This window comes from Capra hircus, chromosome 5 (genome assembly GCF_001704415.2).
Source record: "Capra hircus breed San Clemente chromosome 5, ASM170441v1, whole genome shotgun sequence".
Lineage (NCBI taxonomy): Eukaryota > Metazoa > Chordata > Mammalia > Artiodactyla > Bovidae > Capra > Capra hircus.
The window spans coordinates 103,555,708-103,580,485 of record NC_030812.1 but is presented as its reverse complement, the minus strand read 5'-3'; the positions used below and the strand labels follow the sequence as shown (position 1 = coordinate 103,580,485).

General features: G+C 46.6%; 1 protein-coding gene across 1 annotated transcript in view; it reads right to left on the bottom strand.

Moving 5' to 3' along the window:
* Positions 1 to 24,778, bottom strand: part of ANO2 (anoctamin 2) — a 334,451-nt gene that overhangs the window by 29,158 nt on the left and 280,515 nt on the right. The window contains exon 20 of the mRNA XM_013964246.2: positions 12,432 to 12,577. Coding sequence (XP_013819700.2) covers positions 12,432 to 12,577 — 146 coding nt within the window. The remainder of the gene's footprint in view (positions 1 to 12,431; positions 12,578 to 24,778) is intronic.

Sequence of the window (24,778 nt, the reverse complement as noted above, 5' to 3'; positions counted from 1 at the left end):
GTCAGAGAATGAACTTTTATGATCACCAGCATCCCGATCAGTCTATACAGGTGTTTTCCCTTCCCAGGGTGTCTTCTCCGCATATGTGCGTCTTCTGTAGGGGGCACGCTGCAGCTGAACTTGACATTTTCTGTGCCATTGTTCCATCTGCCACGCATTCGTGGCACCTAAAAAATCTTACATCAGCTTCTTAAAATTAGAGAGCATTGAGTTTCCGAGCTCTATCAATTCACTTCTGATTTTCAGAGAACCACTTGGTGAATTTCCAGCCAATGTTTCTTGAGTAAACAAATGAAAAGCTTGGCTGACTAGCTCTTGTTTACTTTTTTCGTCTCCAAAGTGGGAAGTGAAGGCCAGTCACCCATGTGTCCTTCCTCCACTCCCCCATCCATTTGTCCATCATCTATCTTCCCATCTACCCATCCAGGCAGGGGTGATGCAGTCAGTGAGGTGGAAAAGCAATGAACATAGTAAAGCTTGAGAGAAATTCCCAAGCAACAAATCCCCGAGGATTTTTATTTGCTTTATCCCTTTGTCCTTACATCTTCTTAGAGGGTGAGGGCAAAGTCAATGAAAAGAACACAAATGTAAGTGTGTGGAGTTTTGGGGAAAAAGAAATAAGGACCAGACAAAGGAGGGAGACACAAATACACAACCTCTAAGGACCCACAACTGGGCTGCGAGTGCACTCTCAGCTTGGCTGACAGCAAGAAGAGAAATGGGAACCCAAGCGAGTTCTCAGTATCTTAACCTAAAATACTGCCTCCATTCACTCCCTCCCTCCCTCATTCACTTCTCAAGCATAACTGGGCATCTCCTCTATGCCAGGAGCCTTCCAGGCATGGTATCCAAATACACCCTTGCCTTTTCTCTTAAGCCTTTGCGGGGAAAGGGGCTCCGAGCGCAGACAATGACAAGCAATGTATGCTTCAAAAGTAAAGGAGAGACCTGACCTGTGACTCACCCTCCTTCCCAGAAATACCGCAATGAGACCCTGGATGCTGCCTGAACTGTGTTTAAATGGCATTTGGAGAGGATGGCAGGTACCTGATTTTCCAGTGGGATGACTCAGTTTGTATAAACAGGATGGCTCCAGGAAAGGAATTTCCTGGTTCTCGGAGCCACTGCTTTGCAGTGCACACACTTGGGGTTGTGTGACAAAATATTCAGGCTTCAGCACTGATGTTGGACAGATATTCTGGAAATTCTCATCACTTACAGCTAAGGCAGCCTTGGGACTTGTTTTCTACATCAGCCTCTCTTGAAAACCTGGAAATTACCCAGTGTGGTCCCTACTATCCATGACCAAACAGTATGACTGTTGGAAAGAATCTTGGATGCCACCTAAGTCATTGCTCTCTCTGAAGCCTCTTTCCCTTCCACACTTTATAGGTGGCCACGTTTTCTTGATCATTTCCACAGCGGACTACTCTGTGATGCTTGGAGCCAGCTCTTTCCATTGTTCTTTATTCTCTGCCACATTTGCAAGTCACTGAGACTCTGGGATATTTGTTATGAAGCATAATCATATCAGGAGTTGACTATTACATGGGATATTTTGCCTGGCCTATCCAGATAATTTTACAAGCCAATCCACTTGTATTGCTGGATAAGACCTGCCCTTAAGGGGATAGGATTCCCCTAATTAAGGACTTTCCTGGTAGCTCCCTGGTAGAAAGAAATGGCAACCCACTCCAGTAATCTCGCCTGGAGAATTCCATAGACAGAAGAGCCTGGCATGGGGTTGCAAAGAGTCAGGCATGACTGAGCAACTCTCACTCACTGGTAGCTCAGCAGGTAAAGAATCTGCCTGCTCTGTAGAAGACTCGGATCTGATCCCTGGGTAAGGAAGATCTTCTATAGGATGAAATGGCAACCTACTCCAGTATTCTTGCCTGGAAAATCCCATGGACGGAAGAGCCTAGTAGGCTACAGACCATGGGGGCACAAAGAGTCAGACATGACTGAAGTAACTTAGCATGCACAATAAGAATGCGCTTCCTTGGTGGCTCAGCAGGTAAAGAATCTGCCCGCAGTGCAGGGGATGAAAGAGACCTAAGTTCGATCCCTGGGTCAGGAAGATCCCCTGGAGGAGGAAACGGCAACCCACTCCAGTATTGCTACCTGAAAAATCTCATGGACAGAGGAGTCTGGGAGCCTACAGTCCAAAGGGTGGCAGAGTCGGACATGACTGAGCAACTAGGAATGCATGCATGCATCTCTTAATTAAAAGCACCTCAAAATAGGTAATCTTGGCCCCTGGGGGGAGGGGAAGAGCCAGACTGTTCCAGCTAAGTCAATATAGCCAGGGTGTCTGGACAGCTTTGAAAAATGGTGATGTCTGGGAACTTCCCTAGTGGTCCAGTGGTTAAGACTCCGCTTTCCAATGCAGGGGGTGCAGCTAAGATCCCACATGCCTCACAGGCCCAAAAATCAGGATATAAACATCAGGAGCTATATTGTAACAAATTCAATAAAGACTTTAAAAAAAGAAAAATGGTGACGCCTGTAGAATCCAACTGTCACCTTGTCTTCAAGTTCCTCAAGAGAGGATCATCTTTTTCATTCTTTATTCTTCTTCCTTCATCTTTAGACATTTATTGAGTACCTACTGTATGCCAGGTCCTGGTGACTAAGACACAAGTCTCTCCCTCAAGAAACTCACATCACAATTTAGTGAATAGCATGAAGCTAGGCCATTGCCCTTCAGCTGTGTCACTTACAATCCCATGGACACAGGAGCCTGGCTGGCTACAGTCTACAGGGTCAGAAAGAATCAGACGTGACTTAGCAGCGAAACAACAGCAACAATTTGTTTGATAAAACGTGGTAAGACTTCATCAAGAGGTTCTTTTGGAATGTGTCCCCAAACTCCTCTTGGAGGATTAAATTCCAGTCTATGTTTTTATGCCAAATTTCCATGCTGTCGAAGTCGAGGGCTGCAAGTGTCCAGAGACTTTCACTCGCCGCTCTAAAAGCAAAGAAAGGATTTCCTCTCTTGTCAGGGCCCTGAGGAAAACCCCGCAACTGGGCTGGGAGGGGTGTGCGGCCAAGGAGCTTCGAAGCCCACGCCAGGATTGGGGACGGGTTGTGGACGCTGATGATTAATGTCATGGCTGCTCCTGGCCCCAGCATTCTAACCTCAGCTCTGAGCCGGGGAGGGGGGATTTACCTTGAAGTCCTTTCTAGTAAGCTCTTCAGGAAAAGGGTTTGATATTGGAGATTCCCTGGAAAGCCCGCTGCTCCCCTCACAGGTTTCTGCAGCCTAATCCCTCACTCTCGGGTTTCTTTGTCTGGAGCCAGCCCATCCCCACCACCAATTCCGAGCCCTGCGCCCCCAGACTCCCGGCTTCCCCTTCACCTCGAGGCCCCTCCCCCAGGCCTTCTGGGCCACAGTTCCAGCTCCATTTAGAAAAAAATACAAATATAATACATCTCTCGTGGCAGTCTCCCTAGATGATGACCTGCCTCGCCATTACAACCGGCAGGCCCCAAGTGGGCTCAGCGTGCTTCCTGTCGGCATGGGTGGTCCCAGGGATCACTGGGGGAGGAAGCTGACAGCTGAGAGCGGGGCCAGGGATCACCGCGTCGGGCCGCGCCAGAAGCAGCGGGCAGCTTTGGTTTCACGGCTCTCCTTTCTGTTCAAAGCCCAAGTCAAGGGTCTTTCTGGGATTGGGGAGGTCTAGCCCATCAGGAAGGAAAGGGGAAACCCACTCTGTCCCCCGCCCCCACTGCACCAGATGCCACAGGTCCTAATGGGACTCTCCTGTGGGATGGTCTGGAGACAGGCTCTAGCCTCAGTTTCACTAATGGGTCTTCAAGGTGACCTGGAGCCACCTGGAGCACTCTCTGGGCCTCTTGGTTTTGAGATGTACTGTCCAACTGGTATGAATGGACCAGGATGTCAGCACTGGAAGGGACCTTGGGATGACTCTGGTCCAGATAAGGGGCCCTGGGGTGACCTGGACCAGGTAAGGGGCCCTGGGGATGATCTAGTCCAGGTAAGGGACCCTGGTAGGGTTACCTGGTACAGATAAAGGACCATGGAGTGACCTCACGCAGGTAAGTTACCCTGGGGGTGACATGGCTTGGAAGTCTTAACTCTCATCATGACATTCAATGAAAGACTATTCTGCACATCACCCAGCTCCACTGGGGTAGTGAGGTTTTGTGCAGAAACCTCCCTCCTCTCTCACTCAGACCAAATCTAGAAGTATGAGAAGCCGAGGGTGACACTGGTCCTGTTTACCTTATGTTTTAAAAAAACATATTAGTAGTAGCACACTACTGATGACACATTACACAACTGATTAGGACCACAGGCCAGGGGGTTGCACCTCTGCAAGGGAAAACTCATCATCTGGTCTAATCCCTCTGATGTCGAGGAGCAAACAAGGCCCAGAAAGATGCTGTGACATGTCCAAGGTCACCTTGCTGGATGCAGGCAGCCAGATTTTCCCTCAAAACCTCTGGGAAGGTGGGAAGGAAAGCTGCTGCTCCCTTACCCTACAGTGACCATCTGAAGAGCAAAGGGCTTTGAGACAGAGTGCAGAGAAGGCGGAGGTCGTGGTGTGAGTCCTGTCATAGAGTCGCTGTTAGCCGCTCAGTCGTGCCTGATTCTTAGCAACCCCATGGACTATAGTCCACCAGGCTTCTCCATCCATGGAATTCTCCAGGCAAGAGTACTGGAGCAAGTTGCCATTCCCTTCTCCAGGGGATCTTCCTGACCCAGGGACTAAATCCCTGTCTCCCGCCTTGAAGCCAGATTCTTTACCGCCTGAGCCACCAGGGAAGCCCAAGGCAGAGACCAGTTCCTCCAACAAGGTTCTGACGTGTAAACTTGCATCTTCTCTCCCACCAAGCTCTTTCGCAGTGCTGCTACCTGTGAGCAGCTAGATGGGCTCGCATTACGCCTTCTCCTCTTTCCTGACTTGCTCCCTGGAAAGGAGCCCATGGGGGAGGGGAGAAGGCGGCTATGAAGGGGGGGGGAGGGGGAACTATAGGAGGAGGAGGCAAAGAAAGAGAAAGAAGGATAACCACTGCTCTTGATAACCCACTTGCTGGATTACCAGCCTGATCATAAATGAGAGTTGATGCCAGCACTACTCGAAATGAGATTGTTACAGCCTGGATCAGACAAAGCGAGATAAATGATACCCTCAATGTATTCAGCCACCCCTCTGCAGACTTATCCGGTAGGTTCTCAGAACCCATGCAAGGCCCTGAAATTAGTTGCCAACAGCCACGGCTGTCTTAGGAGGCAGCTTGTCTGAAACTGTGGGGAAGGGGAGCTAAAGTACTGTGCTGGGGAGGGGAGGGCAGGTGGGAGGGCAGGGACCTTTCTAGGAGGAGGTGACATGGAACGCGTGTTGGCTGCCATGGGAGCAAGAAGGCACAGGGCATTCCAGGGCAAGGACAGCACATACGGTCAGGCACAAAAAGTGATGTGTGGGCTGAGGGTGGGAAGACGGCGGTGTTCACTGTGGTCGCACCGAGTGTGGACAAGAATCTAAGGGTAAACACAGTGAAAAGATGTCTCCTTGAGGCCTTGCTCAGGATGTGGGAGACCTGGAGGTTTCTGAACAATGGATGATAAGACCGACATGACCTTAGAGAGAATCCAGAGGGCGGCAGGGAGATGCTGGCCTTTGTGAAAGACGTTGCTGAGGGTGTAGCTGGGGAAGCACCGTGTTTGGGCGCAAAGAGGCTGAACCGAATGGAGGGAGCGGCCTCCAGAGATGCTACAGACAAAGACTAGCTCCACCAGAAGGGAGGTGCAGAGACAGAGCAGGTGTGACTGCACAGGGATGCCTGGAGGGTGGGGAGAGAGCCCAGAACAGCCTCAGGACCAAGTCTCCCAGCAGAAGGGCTCAGAAGTGTTTCCCCTGGATGGAGTCTCTTCCTGGCCTCAAGGGCGTGCGTGCTAAGTCGCTTCAGCTGTATCTGACTTTTTACAGCCCCATGCACTGCAGCCGGTCAGGCTCCTCTGCCCTTAGAATTTTCCAGGCAGGAATACTGGAACGGGTTGCCATGCCCTCCTCCAGGGGATCTTCCCAACCCAGGAATTAAACCTGTGTCTCCTGTGACTCCTGCATTGGCAGGTGAATTCTTTACCACTAAGTCACCAGGGAAGCCCGTGTGTGTGTGTGTGTGTGTGTGTGTGTACCTGTGTGTATCTCCAATGTGAAAAGGGAGGCCCGTGTGTGTGTGTGTGTACCTGTGTGTATCTCCAATGTGAAAAAGGAGGCCAGTCCAAATACCACAGGATAAAGAGCAGGGAGGCCTCCGTTTCCCTGCTGTGGAAGGAAAGAGAGTCAGAAGGCCATTCATTCCAGAAGTAGTTTATAGAATCCTTTGTGTGTTCCAGGAACTGGGCTGAGGTTGCCACAAGAGAGGACAAGGACTCACTGTCCATCCCTTAGAGTGCTCCCATTTCCTCCTGTGCCACAGCAGGTACAGGAGGAGAGAGGAACTGAGGATGGGAGAGCTGAGCAATGCCTCTAGCAGATGCATTCGAGCCTGAACAGCTCAGCAAGAACCTGCTGTGGCACAGAGGGGAGCACATGCTGGTTTAGACCCACCAGATGAGCACACGTGGATACCCCTGGATGCTGCACCAGGGCATCTGAACTTTATCGGAAAGGGAGTTAGTCACTAATGTTGAAGGATTCTAGGTAGAAAAGATAACACACTCTGGATCACATTTTTTTCATTTTTATTTTATAATTAATTCATTTTTAATTGAAGGATGATTGCTCTACAATATTATGTTGATTTCTGCCAAACATCAGCTGAATCAGCCCTAGGTTTACCTATGTCCCCTCCCTCTTGAACCTCCCTCCCACCTCCCACCCCTTCCCATCCCTCTAAGTTGTTACAGAGCCCCAGTTTGAGTTCCCTGAATCACACAGCATATCGCCACTGGCTATTTACATTACATATGGCAGGGTATATGTTTCTATGTCATTCTCTCCATACACTGTGTTTTTAAAAATCTATTTTAAAAGCTGAGAAGGGGGACACCTGTAAGCCTATGGCTGATTCATGTTGATGTATGACAAAAACCATCACAATATTATAAAGTAATTATCTTCCAATTAAAATCAATAAATTTTTTAAAAGCTGAGAAGGGAAAGGGGAAGAATTAGTAGAAAACAAAGCAATTAGGATGTACCTGCTATTGTTCAAAGAGGAAACACTGAGGACTTAAAAGGCAATCCAAAATTCTTAGTAGAGACTGCAGACCAACAAATTCACCTGCCAGTCAGCCAACAAAAGATGTTAGAGCCATCAAGCCATCTGCCACTGCAGCCACCCTGACTGTGCAGCCTGAAGGGATTCAGGATGGAGAAAACAGGGTCCTGGCCCCAGGTAGCTAAGGTGTATATCAAAGAGAAGATTTCAGACTCTTGCATCTTCCCAGACATTTTGTTTTTATTGTTCAGTCACTAAGTTGTGTCCAACTCTTTGCCACCTCATGGACTGCAGCACGTCAGGCTCCTTTGTCTTCCGCTATCTCCCAGAGTTGGCTCAAATTCATGTCCATTGACTTGGTGATGCTATCTAACCATCTCCTCTGTTGCCCTCTTCTCCTTCTGCCTTCAGTCTTTTCCAGCATCAGAGTCTTTTCCAATGAGTTGGCTCTTCGAATCAGGTAGCCAAAGTATTGGAGTTTTGGCTTCAGCATCAGTCCTTCCCATGAATATTCAGGTTTGATTTCCTTTAGGATTGACTGGTTTGATCTCCTTGCAGTCCAAGGGACTCTCAAGAGTCTTCCCCAGAACCACAGTTTGAAAGCACCAATTCTTCGGCACTCAGCCTTCTTTATGGTCCAACTCTCACATCCATACATGGCTACCGGAAAAACCATAGCATGGGCTATACAGACCTTTGTTGGCAAAGTGATGTCTCTACTTTTAAATACACTGCCTAGGTTTGTCATAGCTTTCCTTCCCATACATAGAAAGTGCTAAATTTATTAATTTGAGATGTCTGGTTGTTCTTTAATTAACAGTAACCTTTTGATGTTATAATTACCATTTTTGTTTTTTTACAAAAATATGTATTCTGGCTCCTCCTTTACCTCTTTGGAATAGTCTTTCTCAACTATCCGAGAGCCTGTCTCCTAGGCTTAAGTCCTTAGCATGTCTGCCAAATAAAACATAATTCTCAACTTTTGCATGTGTATGTACAGTCACTTAAGTCATGTCCAACTCTTTGCAACCCCATGGATCATAGCCCGCCAGGCTCCTCTGTCCATGGGATTCTCCAGGCAAGAATACTGGAGTGGGTTGCCATGCCCTCCTCCAGGGATCTTTCCAGCCCAGGGACTGAACTCGTATCTCTTATGTCTCCTGCATTGGCAGGTGGGTTCTTTACCACTAGTACCATCTGGGTGGTGCAATTTTATTTTTCAGTCAACAAGCAAAGTCAGTGAGGTAAGGAGTCATGGAATTAAAAAAAAAAAAAGTTCTGGATCATCCTAAGCAGCCCTCTTGCCAGCTAGAGATGAGGCAAAGTCAGAAAGGAGTCATGGAGAAGTGGTAGCCTACACCAATCCACGTGCCTCCTGCACCCTGAAGTTCCAGTCTGCCATTTCATGAGACAACTTGGATGCAGCTGCAAGGTGTGGATCCCCGAGTCTCTTGGTGGTGGAGGGAGGGAAGGTGTCCCATTTGTTTCCATCAGCTGCGTAAGTCTTACATGACTCTGTGGGCTTATCTAGAGAGCAAGGGAGACTGACAGCTCTTGGTCTTTCAAAATAAGGATCTGGCACTTACTCCAAAATATGCAATCACCCGTGCACCTCCTTTTTGATTTGACAGGATCATAAGCTTGCAACTAAGAAAAATGAGATCTCCTGTAATGACAATATCAATGACAAGAAGAAATGTGGCTCGACACCCACATGAATAGCCTGAGGGCCTCAAAGCCTGGGCTGCATTTAATAAACTAGAGGAGGCTCCACCAGGGGATAATTGAATTCCTAAGTCAGGAAGACAATAGCAATTATTTTTTGGATGACTAGAGGAACAAAAGTTTGTGGGTTTGAGATCAACAGACGCCAAAAAGGAGCCCACGTGAGATGCCAGACTTGACAAACAAAGCCCTAAGGCCTCCATGTTCTCTGGAAGGACAAGTATCTTAGACTGCTTATGTCTCAGGTTTCCAGTGTGATTCTTAGATTTGCCTTGGAATCTCGTACCCTCAGTCTTTAAATCAACACCTGATCCTACGCTGATGGGATGGGGAAAACCTCCAGGGCTCACTGCATCCAGGGCCTCCAGATGGCTTTTAGTCAATTTATTGGTTCAAGAGAAAGAAACTGGACTCTTGACACCAACAATGGTGGCCAATATTCATTGAAAGCGTAGCGAGATGGCGGACTGTTTTGTTTTATATTTGCTTGGCCATGCCACATGGCATGCAGGATCTTAATTCCCCAACTAGGAGTCAAACCCATACCCCATGCATTGGCAATGCAAAGTCTTAGCCACTGGACCACCAGGGGAGTTTCCCAAGCACTGATTTTTAATTATTCCAGATTCATCTCCTAGTTTTCAGAAGCATCCTACAAAGTAGGTGCTATTTTCATCAAAGCTACTTCTCAGATGAGGAAAGAAGGCCTGGCTGACTTGAAAGCATTAAGCTATGTAACCAGCCACAGCACGCCTAGGGCTGAACCCCAGAATATCCTCCAACCGCATGTAGCCTACACAACTAGATGAAGTCATCGCTGGGTGAGGTTTATCCTGGACCTCATCTGTGATCATCCCGGGGGCAAGTGGTCGCGTAAAGGGTGAAGAGGATAACCCAGAGATACTAGGAATGAAGGACATCTAAGTCAGAAACACTGTCCTTTCACTTATAATAAAATAATCATGTCTCTAAAATGGCTAATAGCTTAGCAGAATGGCCTCGAGAGTTCTGTGAGTGAGTTTCTGTGGAACTCAGCATGGGAAGCCCCTGTGTGGTCCAGGCTTCCTCCCCCACTCAAGGCTGAATCAGTATCAACCTGGATTGTTGGAGAGACTGTCCTGGTCTCCAGACTCGCCCCTCCCTCTGCCATTGTTCAGTCACTCAGTCATGTCTGATTCTCTGCAACCCCATGGACTGCAGCATGTCAGGCTTCCTGTCCATCATCTCCTGGAGTTTGCTCAAACTCAGGTCCATAGAGTCAACAATGCCATCCAACCATCTCATCCCCTGTTGCCCCCTTCTCCTTTTGCCTCTTTCTAGTATCAAGGTCTTTTCCAGTGAGTCAGCTCTTCACATCAGATGGCCAAAGTATTGGAGCTTCAACTTCAGCATTAGTCTTTCCAATGAATATTCAAGGTCAATTTCCTTTAGGATTGACTGGTTTGATCTTTTTGCTGTCCAAGGGACCTTCAGGAGTCTTCTCCAGCACCACAACTCCTCCCCGAGTGCCTTGTAAGTGTTTCACGACTACAACTATCCAGTGAAGTTGGGGTCAGGGTCAGAATCAGAGTGAGGGTCAGGGTCGGGGTCAGGCTCAGGGTTAGGGTTAGCCATTTACCCAAAGCTGTCCAGCTAACTGGTGACAGAGCCAGGATTTGAACCCAGGGAGTATGGCTCAAGGCTCTCTGCTCTTCATCACTCAAGAGAGGGAGCTTTGAAATAGTCAGCTCTGGAGAGATAGGCAGACAGTTATGTAAATACCTACGCAAATAATTGGGTGGTAGGGGAGGCACTTGAGTTGGAAGGTGGAGGTTTAAAGACAGAGTTACAGGGGTTCTGGAGTAAGGAGCAAGCCTCTCCCCCAATAGAAGCCTCAATCTGGCAACAATTTCTTCCCGAGAGGACGGCAGACACACAAGGACATCTGAAATCCAAACGGCTGTGTCTGTGTTAATGCCTGGCTCAGTGTTGGAGAGGGATGAGAGGTAGAACTTGGTGAGACGTGAAAAGCAGCAGGGGGCCATGTGTTTACGCAAACTGGACCTTGATAGTTTCTGTGTCTATTGCTCCTGAGGCAGGCCTAATGACTGTTTCTTCTTCGGCAAGTTTATTTAGATCTTCTTTGGCAAGTTTATTTAGATGACAAAGCTCAGGATTTGCCTGGAATTTTAAGAGACCCTGGGCTTCCCTGGTGGCTCACATGGTAAAGAATGCAATACAGGAGACCCAGGTTCAATCCCTGGGTGGGGAAGATCTCCAGGAGAAGGAAATGGCAACCCACTCCAGGATTCTAGCCTGAAGAATCCCATGGACAGAGGAGCCTGGTGGGCTGCAGTCCATGGGGTCACAGAGACTTGGACACGATTGAGCAGCTAACACATCTGTTTAGAGACCCCAGGGCTAGAACAGAATGTTGTTAGCCATCTGACCTAGACCTTATCCACTGCTGTACCCTTAACACACATATATATGCATGTGCGCATGCACACACACACACACACACACACACACACACAAACATACATGAAGAGACAGAATAAATATCAATTAGAAATAACAAGTGAAGTACCTGATACACAGAGGCATGAGTGGCCCCCTGTGAGAAGGGATTAACCAAAGGAGGCTGGAACCATTATGCAAACACAATGAGGGTCTATTGATCGAAAGTACTAAGTGATTCTGTCGTGGGATCTCGCTGATGCTCCTCCACACACTCTAGATTGAGTCAATATTTAGATGGTACATCTGCCCTCTTGGTCCTCTGTTTTTAATTCATTCGTTCCAAGCCTTGGAAACAGGCTTCTCAAATATCCACCCCAGTGAGAGATCAGGATTATTCACAAGTGGCCAAGCATTGGAAGGCAGCTGGTCCAAGCTGGGACACTGCTCAAGATGGAGAACGCATGTCTCCCCAACCACATCTGAGATGACCGTGTCTACCAGCCTGTGCTACACACACTCCCGCTCTCAAGGCTCACCCGAGGGCAGTCAGAGATTCTAACTGGAAATCCTCCTCTCACCGCCTACCCAAGACATCCTCACCACTTTTAGAGACAAGCTCACATGTTTTGAGCCCTGCCTGATCAGAGGGAGGGACTCTCCTCTATTCTCCTTGTCAAGATGGAAAATCCTTGTCCCAAATGTCAGGGGACTACTTTACTCTTCTTTAACAGAAAGTCCATTCTTAAATTTCAGACTTCTCAATTGCCTCTCATGATGGAAACCATGGAAAGAAACCTAGACACAAAGCTTCTCATATGATAGATGAGGAGAGGAGATGCAAAGAGAAGAGGGCTCCATGTGAGTATCAAATGGGTGACGAGGTGCTTCAGCTCAAGGCTCCTTCTGCCCCTTCCTCCTTAGCTTCCACGGGGCCCTGAAGGTGACACTGGGTAGCCATGAAGGCTTTGAAGGAGTAGACACTGCCCCGGGGATTTTCCTAATCCTCCCCTCCACCCTGGACTCCTTATCTGAACCCACCTCCAGCAGAAGGAAAGTCCATAGGATCTTACTCATTTCCATATACTCTGGTGTTAGTCCAGTGTATGGTTCCAAGCTGTAGTCTAGGTCCCACTGCTCTGGATGCTTTGAATGGGCAGAGTCAGCTTCTTCAGGCTCTGTCTCATCTTTCAGCTTCCGAAATAGCTTCTTTAGCTTCCTGGAAAAGAAAGGGACCAGTCACCAGAAGCCTCTAGAGGAGAGGGTGCATTCTGCAGACAGAAAAGAGAAAAATGACTGTCTTGACATCGAAGCCACTCTGATCTAAGGACAAGAGAGAGGAACACTAAGGAGACAATCTGAGGCGGTCCTCTGTTAGGATAATAAAAGGGTCCCCCACAAAGGATCAAGTTTCTTCAAATCCAAAGAAAATGAATTCTTTCTGCTGTTGGATAAGCAACAGAGAAGTGGCCCTACCTGTCAGATGCTCAGATAGTCCTGTTGTCTAATGGGTGGACTACCCACCCTCTTCATGGGGAATGGGGAGTGTTTAGAAAATACTAGAAATGATGCTCTCTTACCAGCTCAAACATTTTCAGGTCTTAATAATATAAATAGCATGTGTCCATTCTGTCAGTTCAGTCACTCAGTCATATCTGACGTTTTGTGACCCCATGGACTACAGCACACCAGGCTTCCCTGTCCATCACCAACTCCTGGAGCCTGCTCAAACTCATGTCCATTGAGTCGGTGATGCCATCCACCCATCTCATCCTCTGTCGTCCCCTTCTCCTCCTGCCTTCAATTATGTCCATTAAAGCCAAGCTAAACATTGTCTAGCCACCACCATGGGGTAAGCTGCACCCATTCCCCACTCCCCAATTCATATGTGTGAAGCTCTAAGTCCCAGTGTGACTGTATATCAAGACAGGGCTTTTAGGAAGTCATTAAAGTTCAATGGGGTCATAAAGGTGGGTCCTCACCTAGAGGGTTGTTTGCCTTGTAAGAAAAGGAAGAGAGGGACTTCCCTCATGGTCCAGTGGCTAAGACTCTGTGCTCCCAATGCAGGTTCAATCCCTGGTTGGGGAACTAGATCTCATGACCCCAACTAAGAGCTCATATGCTGCATCTAAAGATCCCATGTGCTGCAACTAAGAAAAGACCCAGCACAGCCAAATAAATAAATACAACTAAAATTTTAATCTGTCTCCACCAAATGGGGTTACCGTGAGGAGACAGTGACCTGAGAGCCAGGAAGAAACCCTCACTAGAAACCAAACATGGCCAGTCTTTATCTTGAACTATCGAGCCCCCAGAAGTGTGAGAAAATACACTCCTGTTGTTTAAGCCATGCCGTATTAGCCCAAGTAGATGAGTCAACTTCATTCAGGATGTTTCTGGTCTAAAATAATAACAAGATAATAATGGCCCAGCCTCTTGGGGTTGGTATGAAGTTGAAGACTCCATAAGCTTTAGTTTTCTTACCTATAAGATGAGAAATAAATATTAACCAGTCCATTGGGTCAAAGTAGAAAATCTATGTAATATGCTTAATTTAGGGCTTGTTATATGCCAAGAGCTCCATAAATAAATATATCTATCATTGTCCTCCTCCTCTTTATCACAGGAGGAGATAAAGAATGGTCGAGATCCACAGATGCAATAGTTAGATAAAATATTTCATAATAAGATAGCAAGCAACAATTCTGTGATCACAAGAAATTAAGAGAAGCCAAAAGGAAACCTAAAGATTCTAAAGCCAAACAGTATGAATTTAGGAACTAGCTGAGACCCTGGATGTGATTCAGGACAAAGGGAGAGGATGAAGGGAAAAAAAAAAAAAAACATAAAGAAGAGAGAGATGAAAAAAAGAAAGAAAAGAAGAGAAGAAGAGAGGGAAGGAGAAAGGGAAGGTCCAGGACCAGAACTCAAACTGAGACTTTCCCTCCAAGTGCCAGTAACCAGATACTTCACTCAATCTTTAGTAAAGAATAATAAATGGTTATAATTAATCATGGGAAATTAAACACATGCATATATCCCTATTCAGTTCTGAACTGCTACTATACTACTACACACAGCTGAATCACTTTGCTGTATACATAAATCTAATACAATATTGTAAATGACTTATATTTTGATTTAAAAAATGATAGAACAAAGCCAAAGCTACATAAGAAATGAAAAATAATTGATGGGGAGTTCCCTGAGGCGGTCCAGTGGTTAAGAATCCACCTTGCAATGCAGGGGATGTGAGTTTGATCCCTATCGGGGGACCTAAGACCCTACATGCTGCAGGACAGCTAAGTCTTCTTACTGCAACTGCTGACCCCACACACCACAACTACAGAGTCTGTGAGCTGCAATGAAAATTCCCACGTGCTGCAACTAAGACTTGATCAGTCAAATAAATAAATATTTTATTAATGACACTACCCTTACAGCAGAAAGTGAAGAACTAAAGAACCTCTTGGTCAAAGTGAAAGAGGAGAGTGAAAAAGTTGGCTTAGTGCTCAACATTCAGAAAACTAAGATCCTGGCATCCGGTCCCATTACTTCATGGCAAATAGATGGGGAAACAGTGGCTGACTTTATTTTTCTGGGCTCCAAAATCACTGCAGATGGTGACTGCAGCCATGAAATTGAAAGATGTTTGCTCCTTGGAAGGAAAGCTATGACTAGCCTAGACAGCACATTAAAAAGCAGAGACATTACTTTGCCCACAAAGGTCCGTCTAGTCAAGGCTATGGTTTTTCCAGTGGTCATGTATGGATGTGAGAGTTGGACTATAAAGAAAGCTGAGCACAGAAGAATTGATGCTTTTGAACTGTGGTGTTGGAGAAGACTCTTGAGAGTCCCTTGGACTGCAAGGAGATCCAACCAGTCATCCTAAAGGAGATCAGTCCTGGGTGTTCATTGGAAGGACTGATGTTGAAGCTGAAACTCCAGTACTTTGGCCACCTGATGTGGAGAGCTGACTCATTTGAAAAGCCCCTGATGCTGGGAAAGATTGAGGGCAGGAGGAGTAGGGGATGACAGAGGATGATGGTTGGATGGCATCACCAACACAATGGACACGGGTCTGGGTGGACTCCAGGAGTTGGTGACGGACAGGGAGGCCTAGCATGCTGTGGTCCATGGGGTCGCAAAGAGCTGGACATGACTGAGCAACTGAACTGAACTGAAGTGAAAGGCATTTGATGTGTTTAATGAGGTAATTCAGCTGGGACAGTGGACACTTAAACAAACATCACTCGTCCTGTGTAATGAGTATTAGAAAGGGTGAGATTTAGGAGACGATGGTCAACCCAACCTGCAAGTTTTTCCTGGGGAAGAAATATATAAACCAATCAAATGACAAAAGATGAGCAAAGCAGCAGGAGAGAGAGAGTGCTGTGATGGGGAAAGGTGTGTGTTCTCGACACAGAGAATTATCTGTGCAACAGCCACAGACGGTGTGAGCATGGCTCACTGCAGGACTAAAAGAAGCTCAAGATGTTTGGAACGTAAGGTAAGAGACAGAAAGTGGTGGAAGATGACTTGAGAGGTGGCCCAAGCTCATGAAGATGCCCTTGTAAGCCACATGGATGCAGGGGTGCCAGTGGGAGATCAGGGTCGCAGAGGCTAGGACGGTTGCCATGGACACAAAGGGAAGCAGAGAGATGGAGACATGCTTCAGAGATGGGGTTAAGCAAGTGGGGAACTGCAGCTGGGAAGGAAAGAGGGACCAAGGGTGATCTCTAGAGTGCTCAGCCAGGTGCATGGCTTGTTGCAGAGCTGGCTAAGCTGGCAGACACAAGAGAAGAGGGGGAGGGCGTGTTGAGACGGAGGGTCTCACGAGACAATGAAGTAGGGATGCCTGGTAAGCTTTGCTATATGTGGTCTTGTTCTTGTTGTTTAGTTGCTCAGTTGTGTCCAACTCTTTGTAGCCCCATGGGCAATAGCCCACCAGGCTCCTCTGTACATGGGATTTCCCAGGCAAAAGTACTGGAGTGGATTGCCATGTCCTTCTCCAATACGTGGCCTGGAGCTCTGCAAACAGATGGAAGTTAGAGCTAGAGCCCCAAGAACCATCACAGAGAGAACAATAGAAGCCCTCACAATAAACATGTCTGTGGGCGGAGTGGAGGGGAAGGAACCTTCCAAGGAGCAAAAACAGAAGGAAAGAGGAGTCACGGGAACAGATGCTCAACCATGAGACCCCACAGCAACCAAGGCCAAGGTGGAGCGCAGATGGAAGAAACAGAGGGTGGTCAGCCGTGTGCTGCGCTGTGGGCAGGTCCCAAAGTCCACAAAGTTCTTACAAACCCTCTCTTTCCCAGGAGCCTCCCTCCTGGAGATCCCAGTCCCCATTAAAAACATGAATAAAGGAAGTCCCTCCAGTGCAGGATTTAACAGGAATCCTGCACATTGTATAATACACAGATGGGCCGTGTGGAAAGCCTCAGATGGTGATTCCGACCGTACGATGCACTCCCTTGTTAAAATAACTCCTTTGATGTTACCCTTGTCTCCTTTTCATCTGCTCTTTCTCTGTCCCTTATTAATGACAAGTTTCAGAAACCCTGTCCAGAACCCTGAGCCTTCCCCCTGTGTGTGCCCTACAGGCTCACCCTGAGACCATGGTGACCTTTAGTCACAACTTGCCTCCTACCCTCGCCCCCAACCGGAGGAATCAGGGCCCCGGGCAGTCTTCCAATGCCCTTGGCTCCACAGACCTCAAGCCTCGTGAGAGAAGGCAGAACTGAGCCTGGGATGGGGCACAAGAAGAGAAACACGTCAACCTCTGAGTTGTGTATTCCTCTTCTTGACATGGGACAGGATTCAAATTTGTTCCTTAAACCTCTGATTCACGGCCAGATTCCACTGTACTGAGGGGAACACACACCTCCCTCTCCTGTGATGGCTTTAAAGAGAAACTGTTTTATGTCCTGAAATATAAGACATCGCATTTATCAAAAAAAGAAGAAAGTTTACAAAATCTTCCTGGCTGTGTCCAGGGGTATGTTGCAGCTGTTTGGGGATGTGATCTGGTGCTTCTAGCAAGAATAGGAGACAGGAGACATTTTGATAGTGGACATATTAATCCATCTGCTCTGTCCATCTCATTCGTTACTCAGGAAAGAATCTGACACCTGAGAAAGACAGCATTTACCCTTTTTTTTCCTCTCTCTCTCTCTTTCAGACACACACACATACACATTCATCTCCATGAATGATAAAAGGCCATTTCTTATTTGCTTCATGAGATGCTGGAGATGAGCTCGAGATAAAATCTTAGTGAAGAGCTGGGATGTACTGTGGTGTGTTTCGGGATCTAAAGTCCATTCTGCACAAACACAGATGGGAAAGGTGGTGCGTGTGTGTGTGCGTGTGTGTGTGTGTGTGTCGTGAGGGAGATGAGGACAGTCCCCATCAGGGGACTCAAGTAATAACTAGCACAGGATTGGATCCTGCCCTGCCGCGAGCCACATCTGGAGTCACGTCAGAAGGAGCTGCCAATGGGCATTGTTCTGAGCCCCACTGTGCTGAAAACCACCTGGCCCCCTCTGGAAAGCATGTGTCGCGTCAGGCCCAGGCAGCCCGGGCTGCGTGGCCAGACCACACGGCTTCAGCTCCATTTCTCATCATGTCCTCACTGGTTACAGAGTTGCCCTTGAATCACCTACCGCCCCCAGTTTTGCTGCCTTCGTTGAAAGCACTTCATTTTTACACCTCCAGGGACACGCTTCTGTTTGGATGCTGCCTAGACAGAGTTGGCCCTTCATGGGGGCCCTGACTGGGGACCCCACAAAATTTAGGGGTAACAAGGGAGAAATCTGGAAGCTGAAGATGCTTATCTGAGATCCCAAAGGGCAGGTGTATAGTATTCATGGACACACCTGGTATCTGTGCCAGCCTCATGGAGATCCACGGGGTTAAGAGGCAAGAACTTTGCTTGAAGCCAGTGTCTCCCAAGCAAAGGACAAGTTCCACTTGCAGTTCATGGGATGTTTTTGGAAGGTCTCTAGACTTGGTCTTGGGCTTCCCTGGTGGCTCAGATGGCAAAGCGTCTGCCTGCAATGCGGGAGACCCGGGTTTGATCCCTGGGTTGGGAAGATCCCCTGGAGACGGAAATGGAAACCCACTCCAGTACTCTTGCCTGGAAAATACCATGGACTGAGGAGCCTGGTAGGCTACAGTCCATGGGATCATGAAAAGTCGGACATGACTGAGCGACTTCACTTTCACTTTCACTAGACTTGGTCTTACATCTCCTTAGAGGACCTGGGAGAATTAATCCCTTTTCTGCTCTCAACCCATCCCTCTGATTGCACGCCTGGAGAAAACCCCAGTCCAGCCCTGGTATGCCGTGAATAGCTCCACGGCACTTGCGTGACTTCCTTTTCAATAAAGAGAATGCAGATCTTACACTAAGATCAATGATTAATAATGGATCATTTTTATTGTATTTCTTTCTACTGTTATTTGCTATTCAGGGTGACTGATAGCGTTAGTTTTCCATTTTCAGAAATGAGATGGACTTAAAAAGTGAATTGGTTTATAGGAAATTAATATGCAAATAGCTGTTTAGGTAAATGTGAGTGAAAGTCACTCAGTCATGTTCCACTCTTTACGTCTAGGTAAATAATGGAAAACAATTTAGAAGCTGCTGACAGTGACTAAAGATTGGGAAACAATCTAATAAAGAAGGCTGCTGGGCTGGTCGACTTGAGAAGCCACCAGAATTTAGTGGTGGTGCTTTTTACAATATGCAGGTGTGCACGCATGCACACACAGGGAATCTAAGGAGAACACGGCATCCTCAGAGAGAGATATAAGTTAGAGCCAAGTACCTGGCTTACTAACAAAGGTCAGTTCAATAGTCTTTAACATTTTAAAATTTTCTTCGGATAAATCTCAAAGATTGCTTTCAGAAGTAGACAATGAATGTAAAAGATGATCAATCTTACGTGTATAATCATATTTTTTACCAAATATTCTTATTCAGTATGATCACCTACTTAACTCCTCAGACTTGCTTTTGTTTTTTAAAAATCAAGTCTGGCCTCTAAGATTAATATTTATTTCCCTGAAGGGACAAAAAAAAAAAATTGGAGGCAGGTAACTGAAGGTACCTAAGAGCCACCACAAGCCACAAGTCTTTGGTCCCAGAATAGAAGAGAAAAAAGTCATCCTGAGTCCTGACAAGGTCTCTTCCCTGGACTTGAAACGCTCAGACAGCATCACTTGTAAACACAAAAGCCAGCGACAGAACACCTTGGCTGTCTGTAATGCCCAAGAATGGCTCTCCCTTTCTCAGTTGCCCATGATTCCTCTTTTCTAGAAAGCTGAGTATATAAGCATGATATATTTTTACATAACCATGTATCTTTCTAGAATAACTTCCCCAAGGTTTTACAGTGAGTATTTTGTAATGCCTAGATTTAAAACCAGATCTGTTGACAAAAATCCCTATCCTACAGAGATGCACTGCCTCCATCAAAGAATTAAAGACCATTAGACCCAGTTTTTATAATTTATAATATTCCTTCCTCATCATCAGGCTCAACTGTCACTTCTCTTTTGCCTAGTAAAGACCCCCATTTTCTCTTGCTTACCTTATGTTTCTCAACTCTGTCATAAATAAGGATAGTGCCAGGTGCATGAACTTTGGGTTGGATGAGTCTAATCCACTGACAGTGGGCTCTGAGTGGAGCGTAGAAGACCTATTAACCAAAATCACGGTGATTGCAGGTGAACAAATTCAAATCACAGTCTGTAGAATTACTGAGAACATTGCTTCCCTTGTGGCTCAGCTGGTAAAGAATCGCCTGCAATGCAGGAGACCTGCATTTGATCTCTGGGTTGGGAAGATCCCCTGGAGAAGGCAAAGGCTACCGACTCCAGTATTCTGGCCTGGAGAATTCCACAGACTACAGTCCTTGGGGTCGCAGAGTCGTACACAACTGAGCTACTTTTACTTCCACTTTGAAGATAATAGACTGTAAGGCTTGGTGGAAGAACGTTTGCTCTACATTCCTGAATTCAACTACCTGATTAGGCTATATGTGTCCATTAACATACTAAAGATGATTAGATAGCATCACCAGCTCAATGGACATGAATCTGAGCAATTCTGGAGATAGTGAAGGATGAGGAGCCTGGTGTGCTGCAGCCCATGGGGTCACAAACAGTCAGACACAACTTAGGGACTGAACAACAACATACTAAGAACTAAAATTAGAAAATAATAATAATAATAAAGAACTAAAATGAGGAAAAAATCTTCTGAAATAGAAGTGACTTGTCTTGGAATCAGCAGTGACCAGTTTCATTGACTAGAGGAGAGGTTCATAGAATGCTAGAGCTGAAATGACAATACCTTAGAGATTATTACATTATTACATAGTTTGGAAGGAACGATGCTAAAGCTGAAGCTCCAGTACTTTGGCCACCTCATGAGAAGAGCTGACTCATTGGAAAAGACTCTGATGCTGGGAAGGATTGGGGGCAGGAGGAGAAGGGGACGACCGAGGATGAGATGGCTGGATGGCATCATGGACTCGATGGACGTGAGTCTGAGTGAACTCTGGGAGATGGTGATGGACAGGGAGGCCTGGCGTGCTGCGATTCATGGGGTCGCAAAGAGTTGGACACGACTGAGCGACTAAACTGAACTGAACATACTAAATATATATTATGTTATGAATTGTTAAATCCTTTGCATCAAGAGATGAGGACAGTGAGACATAGGAAGTGACTTGCTCACAGCTCTATGAATTGCCATGCAAATGCCACCAATTAAAGGGTGGCATATTAAACACGCATCAAGCATAAGGAAGAAAATTTAGTCTGCAAGGAAAACAGCCATGTGTAGGTTTCATCTGTCATGGAGCTGATGGAACTGATGGTTGGGGAACATCCAACACACTGCCCAAACACATGCCTGATTTCTTTCCTCTCTTACACTCTAAAAAGACTTCTGGATGCATAGTGGATGGGCTAAGTGGTAGAACAGATGCCCAGGAAAGAAAAAATGGACAACTCACACCCACAAGCTGTATCTAATTCCATCCAATGTACTGGAAAGACAGGTGTTTTCCCCAGATGTCTGAAGGGTAGCAGTGGTGGACGGGCTGGTCTCACAGCTTCAAAGGGGCACATCTTTTTCCAGTCTGTCTATGTCCTGGATGTTGGTCCATAACAAATGTGTCCTCTCCAAGATGCTAAGCTCCTAGACCACAGACACCATGTGTCCCACCAGCGTTACTTGATGACTATCACGGAATGACTGTCAATCAGAAAGCTGAGACCCAGGCATCATTTCAGAGGGTTGAGCTTCTCAAGACTGATGATTTCCTGACTGAGGACCAGAGGCTGGCTGAAGCAGACAGAGATGCCGGTCAACATTCTCCTCCATCTCCTCCAAGAAAGATCACCTGCCCAAGTGCCCCCTGAGGCTGTCCCAGTGTGGGGACAGAAAACAGCCTGACTGATGGTGGGTGATGGTGAGACCCATTCTGAGCACTGGGATGGCAAAGTGTTCTGAGCGAATATGCAGGATTCTCATTAAAAAGGGTTTTCTTTCCAGACAACTTTGGTTTTCTCCATTATAATTTTATCTCTCTGTGTTTCTGAGAAAGACCAAAGAATGGCTTCCTCTGGGAACCTTTCAGGACGTCACTGCTCCTATAGGATTGCTTTTCCTGGAGAAAGGAGTTGGAACATATATATTTGCTAATTGTCCCAATCAGCTCAAGGAACCTAGGCCTCAGCGACCCTTAAGCAGACTGAGAGAGGTTCTGGGCTCCTTCCACGACCCTGGCATGCCCCAGGTCCCATCATGGGACCACCACAACTTCTCCTTTAAGCCATACGCGAGTTAGGAAGTGTTCTGATAAATCTGTATGTTGTTTGTTTAGAGAAGATATCCACACCCAGGGGAAACTGTTTCTTTAAATGGCAGACCAACTGGTTACATATGACAGTGACAGCCTTCTTTCAAGACATAGACACAGTTGCCTGCTTATGAAGCCTTCCTTGACGGCTCTGAAATGCCTGGCCTTCACTTGTCTAAATTCTGACAAACCACAGAGAGAATGCCCAGTCACACACAGTCTATTCTGCCTCCCAAACTAAAAACACTCATCTCTGAGAAAATAAGAACCATTGCATATATATTTTTATTGCATACAAATTTTTTTTTTTTTAAAGACCATAGATCTTCTTTTTAAAATATTTATTTGGCTGCGCTGGGTTTTAGTTGCAGCATGCAGGATCTAGTTCTCTGACCAGGGATCAAAGCCAGGCCCCCTGCACTGGAAGCATGGAGTCCCAGCCATTGGACCACCAGGGAAGTCTCAAACATTTTGTGTATAGGTTAAACCAATAGGCTTGTTTAACAGACTGACTGTGTCCCCTCCAGAATCCATATGATGAAGTCATAACTGGCAATGTGATGGTATTAGGAGGTGGGGCCTTTGAGAGTTAATTCAGTTTAGATGGAGCTTCCCTGGTGGCTCAGGCAGTGAAGCATCTGCCTGAAGTGCAGGAGACCTGGGTTTAATCCCTGGGTCGGGAAGATCCCCTGGAGAATGGAATGGTTACTCCAGTATTCTTGTCTGGAGAATCCCATGGACAGAGGAGCCTGGTGGACTGCAGTCCATGAGATCACAAAGAGACAGGCACGTCTAACAGCAACTAACACTTTCACTTACTTTAGATTAGGCCATGAGGGTGGGGTCCCGTGATGGGATTAGTGCCCTTATATTCCAAGAAGAAGGTGCCAGAGCTCTCTTTCTCTCCATATACATACAGAGAATGGGTCACATGAGCTTACATGGGGTGGCAGTCCTCATCAGAACCAAACTTGCAGGCACCTTAATCTTGAACTTCATGGCCTCCAGGACTCTGAGAAATAAATGTCTGCACTAAGCCACCCAGTCAGTGTTATTTTGTTACAGCAACTCAAGCTGATGAAGACAGCTGGCAAGGCTCAGACTGTAGTTTTTGTGGGTTTAGCTCTGTGATATCCAATTCTCATTTTTCACTCTGAGCCATCTGAGCTGAGAGACGGAGGCAGTAGCATTCCCTGCAAGCCCTCCTGCAGTGTGGACAGTGTTGTTCCTGGTCCTGTAGCTCAGAGCCTGGCTCTCTATCCCTCAAATCGTACTCTGTTCATATTGTTCTCAAACTCTTTTGCTGCTTATACTAGTCAGAGTGGACTCCAAGGTCTGCCACTGAGACCCCAGCTCAATGACATGAACAAATATAGCTGGAAAGAAAGGGACTAAGCCAGTTTCTTTACTGCAGGACTTCTCAGAACCATTCAAATAATATGCAGAGTAACTATCAAAGAGGGAAACAGAGTAAGCAGCGGTATCTTCACTTAACCTTACGGGGACTGTCTGGCGAATGCATCCCAGAATGGATAAAATCTTGCAGGTTTGCAAAGAACTCCAAGTCTGGTACAAACTGTCTGTCCAGTCCTGCTAAACAGTATTGGCTCAGCCTATAAGAGTTACCCCAATTTTCTCCGTCATTCCCCGGCTCTCTGATGCCAGGCTAGCTGAAAATATCCCCTGAAAGAGATTTCTTGACGACAAAAAAAAAAAAAAAAAAAAGCCATAAAAACAAAAAGCAGAGACAGCCACATTTTCTCTGCCTGAAGGTAGGTCTTCACCTGTTGCATCCAGTGGCTGTGTGTCTGTGTTTATTTTCATGACTATCTCAATGCAAAACCTAACAAAAGAAGGACTTGTATGAAATCTGTATAAAACCGTGTGGGAGGGGAAGAGAGAGAATCCAAAGGAAAATCCAGCCTGAGTTTCACCAGCTATGCATCCTTCCCCTCTTAAGAACATGTGTGCCACAGTTCCTTAGAGATTTTTTCTAAATCATTACATTGGGGTTCAATCTTTCATATTCACCCATCTACTATAGTTCTTTTTAATTTGGGTGAACTCAGTTCCCCAACCAGGGATTGAATCTGAGCCTCCTGCAGTGGAAGCATAGAGTCTTAATCACTGGACCACCAGGAAGTACCATCTACCATACTGAAAGGCTCTTTTACTTTCTCACTGGGAGGATACAGCATTAAAAGCACGATGGACTTTGAAGTCAGAGATATGTGACTCTCAGCTCCGTCACTGTTATGGGTACTAATTGTTGTTGTTTAGTCGCTCAGTCATGTTCAACTCTTTACGATCCCATGGACTGTAGCCAGTCAGGCTCCTCTGTCCATGGGATTCTGGAATGGGTTTCCTTTTCCAGGGGATCTTTCCAATCCAGGGATTGAATCCACATCTCCTGCATTGCAGGCAGATTCTTTACCACTGAGTCATCAGGGAAGCAAGTGCTTAATCCTGCTGAGCCTCCAACATCCCAAATCAGACTGGCAAACAATACATGCAGGAGGGGTACTACGTCACGGGGAAGC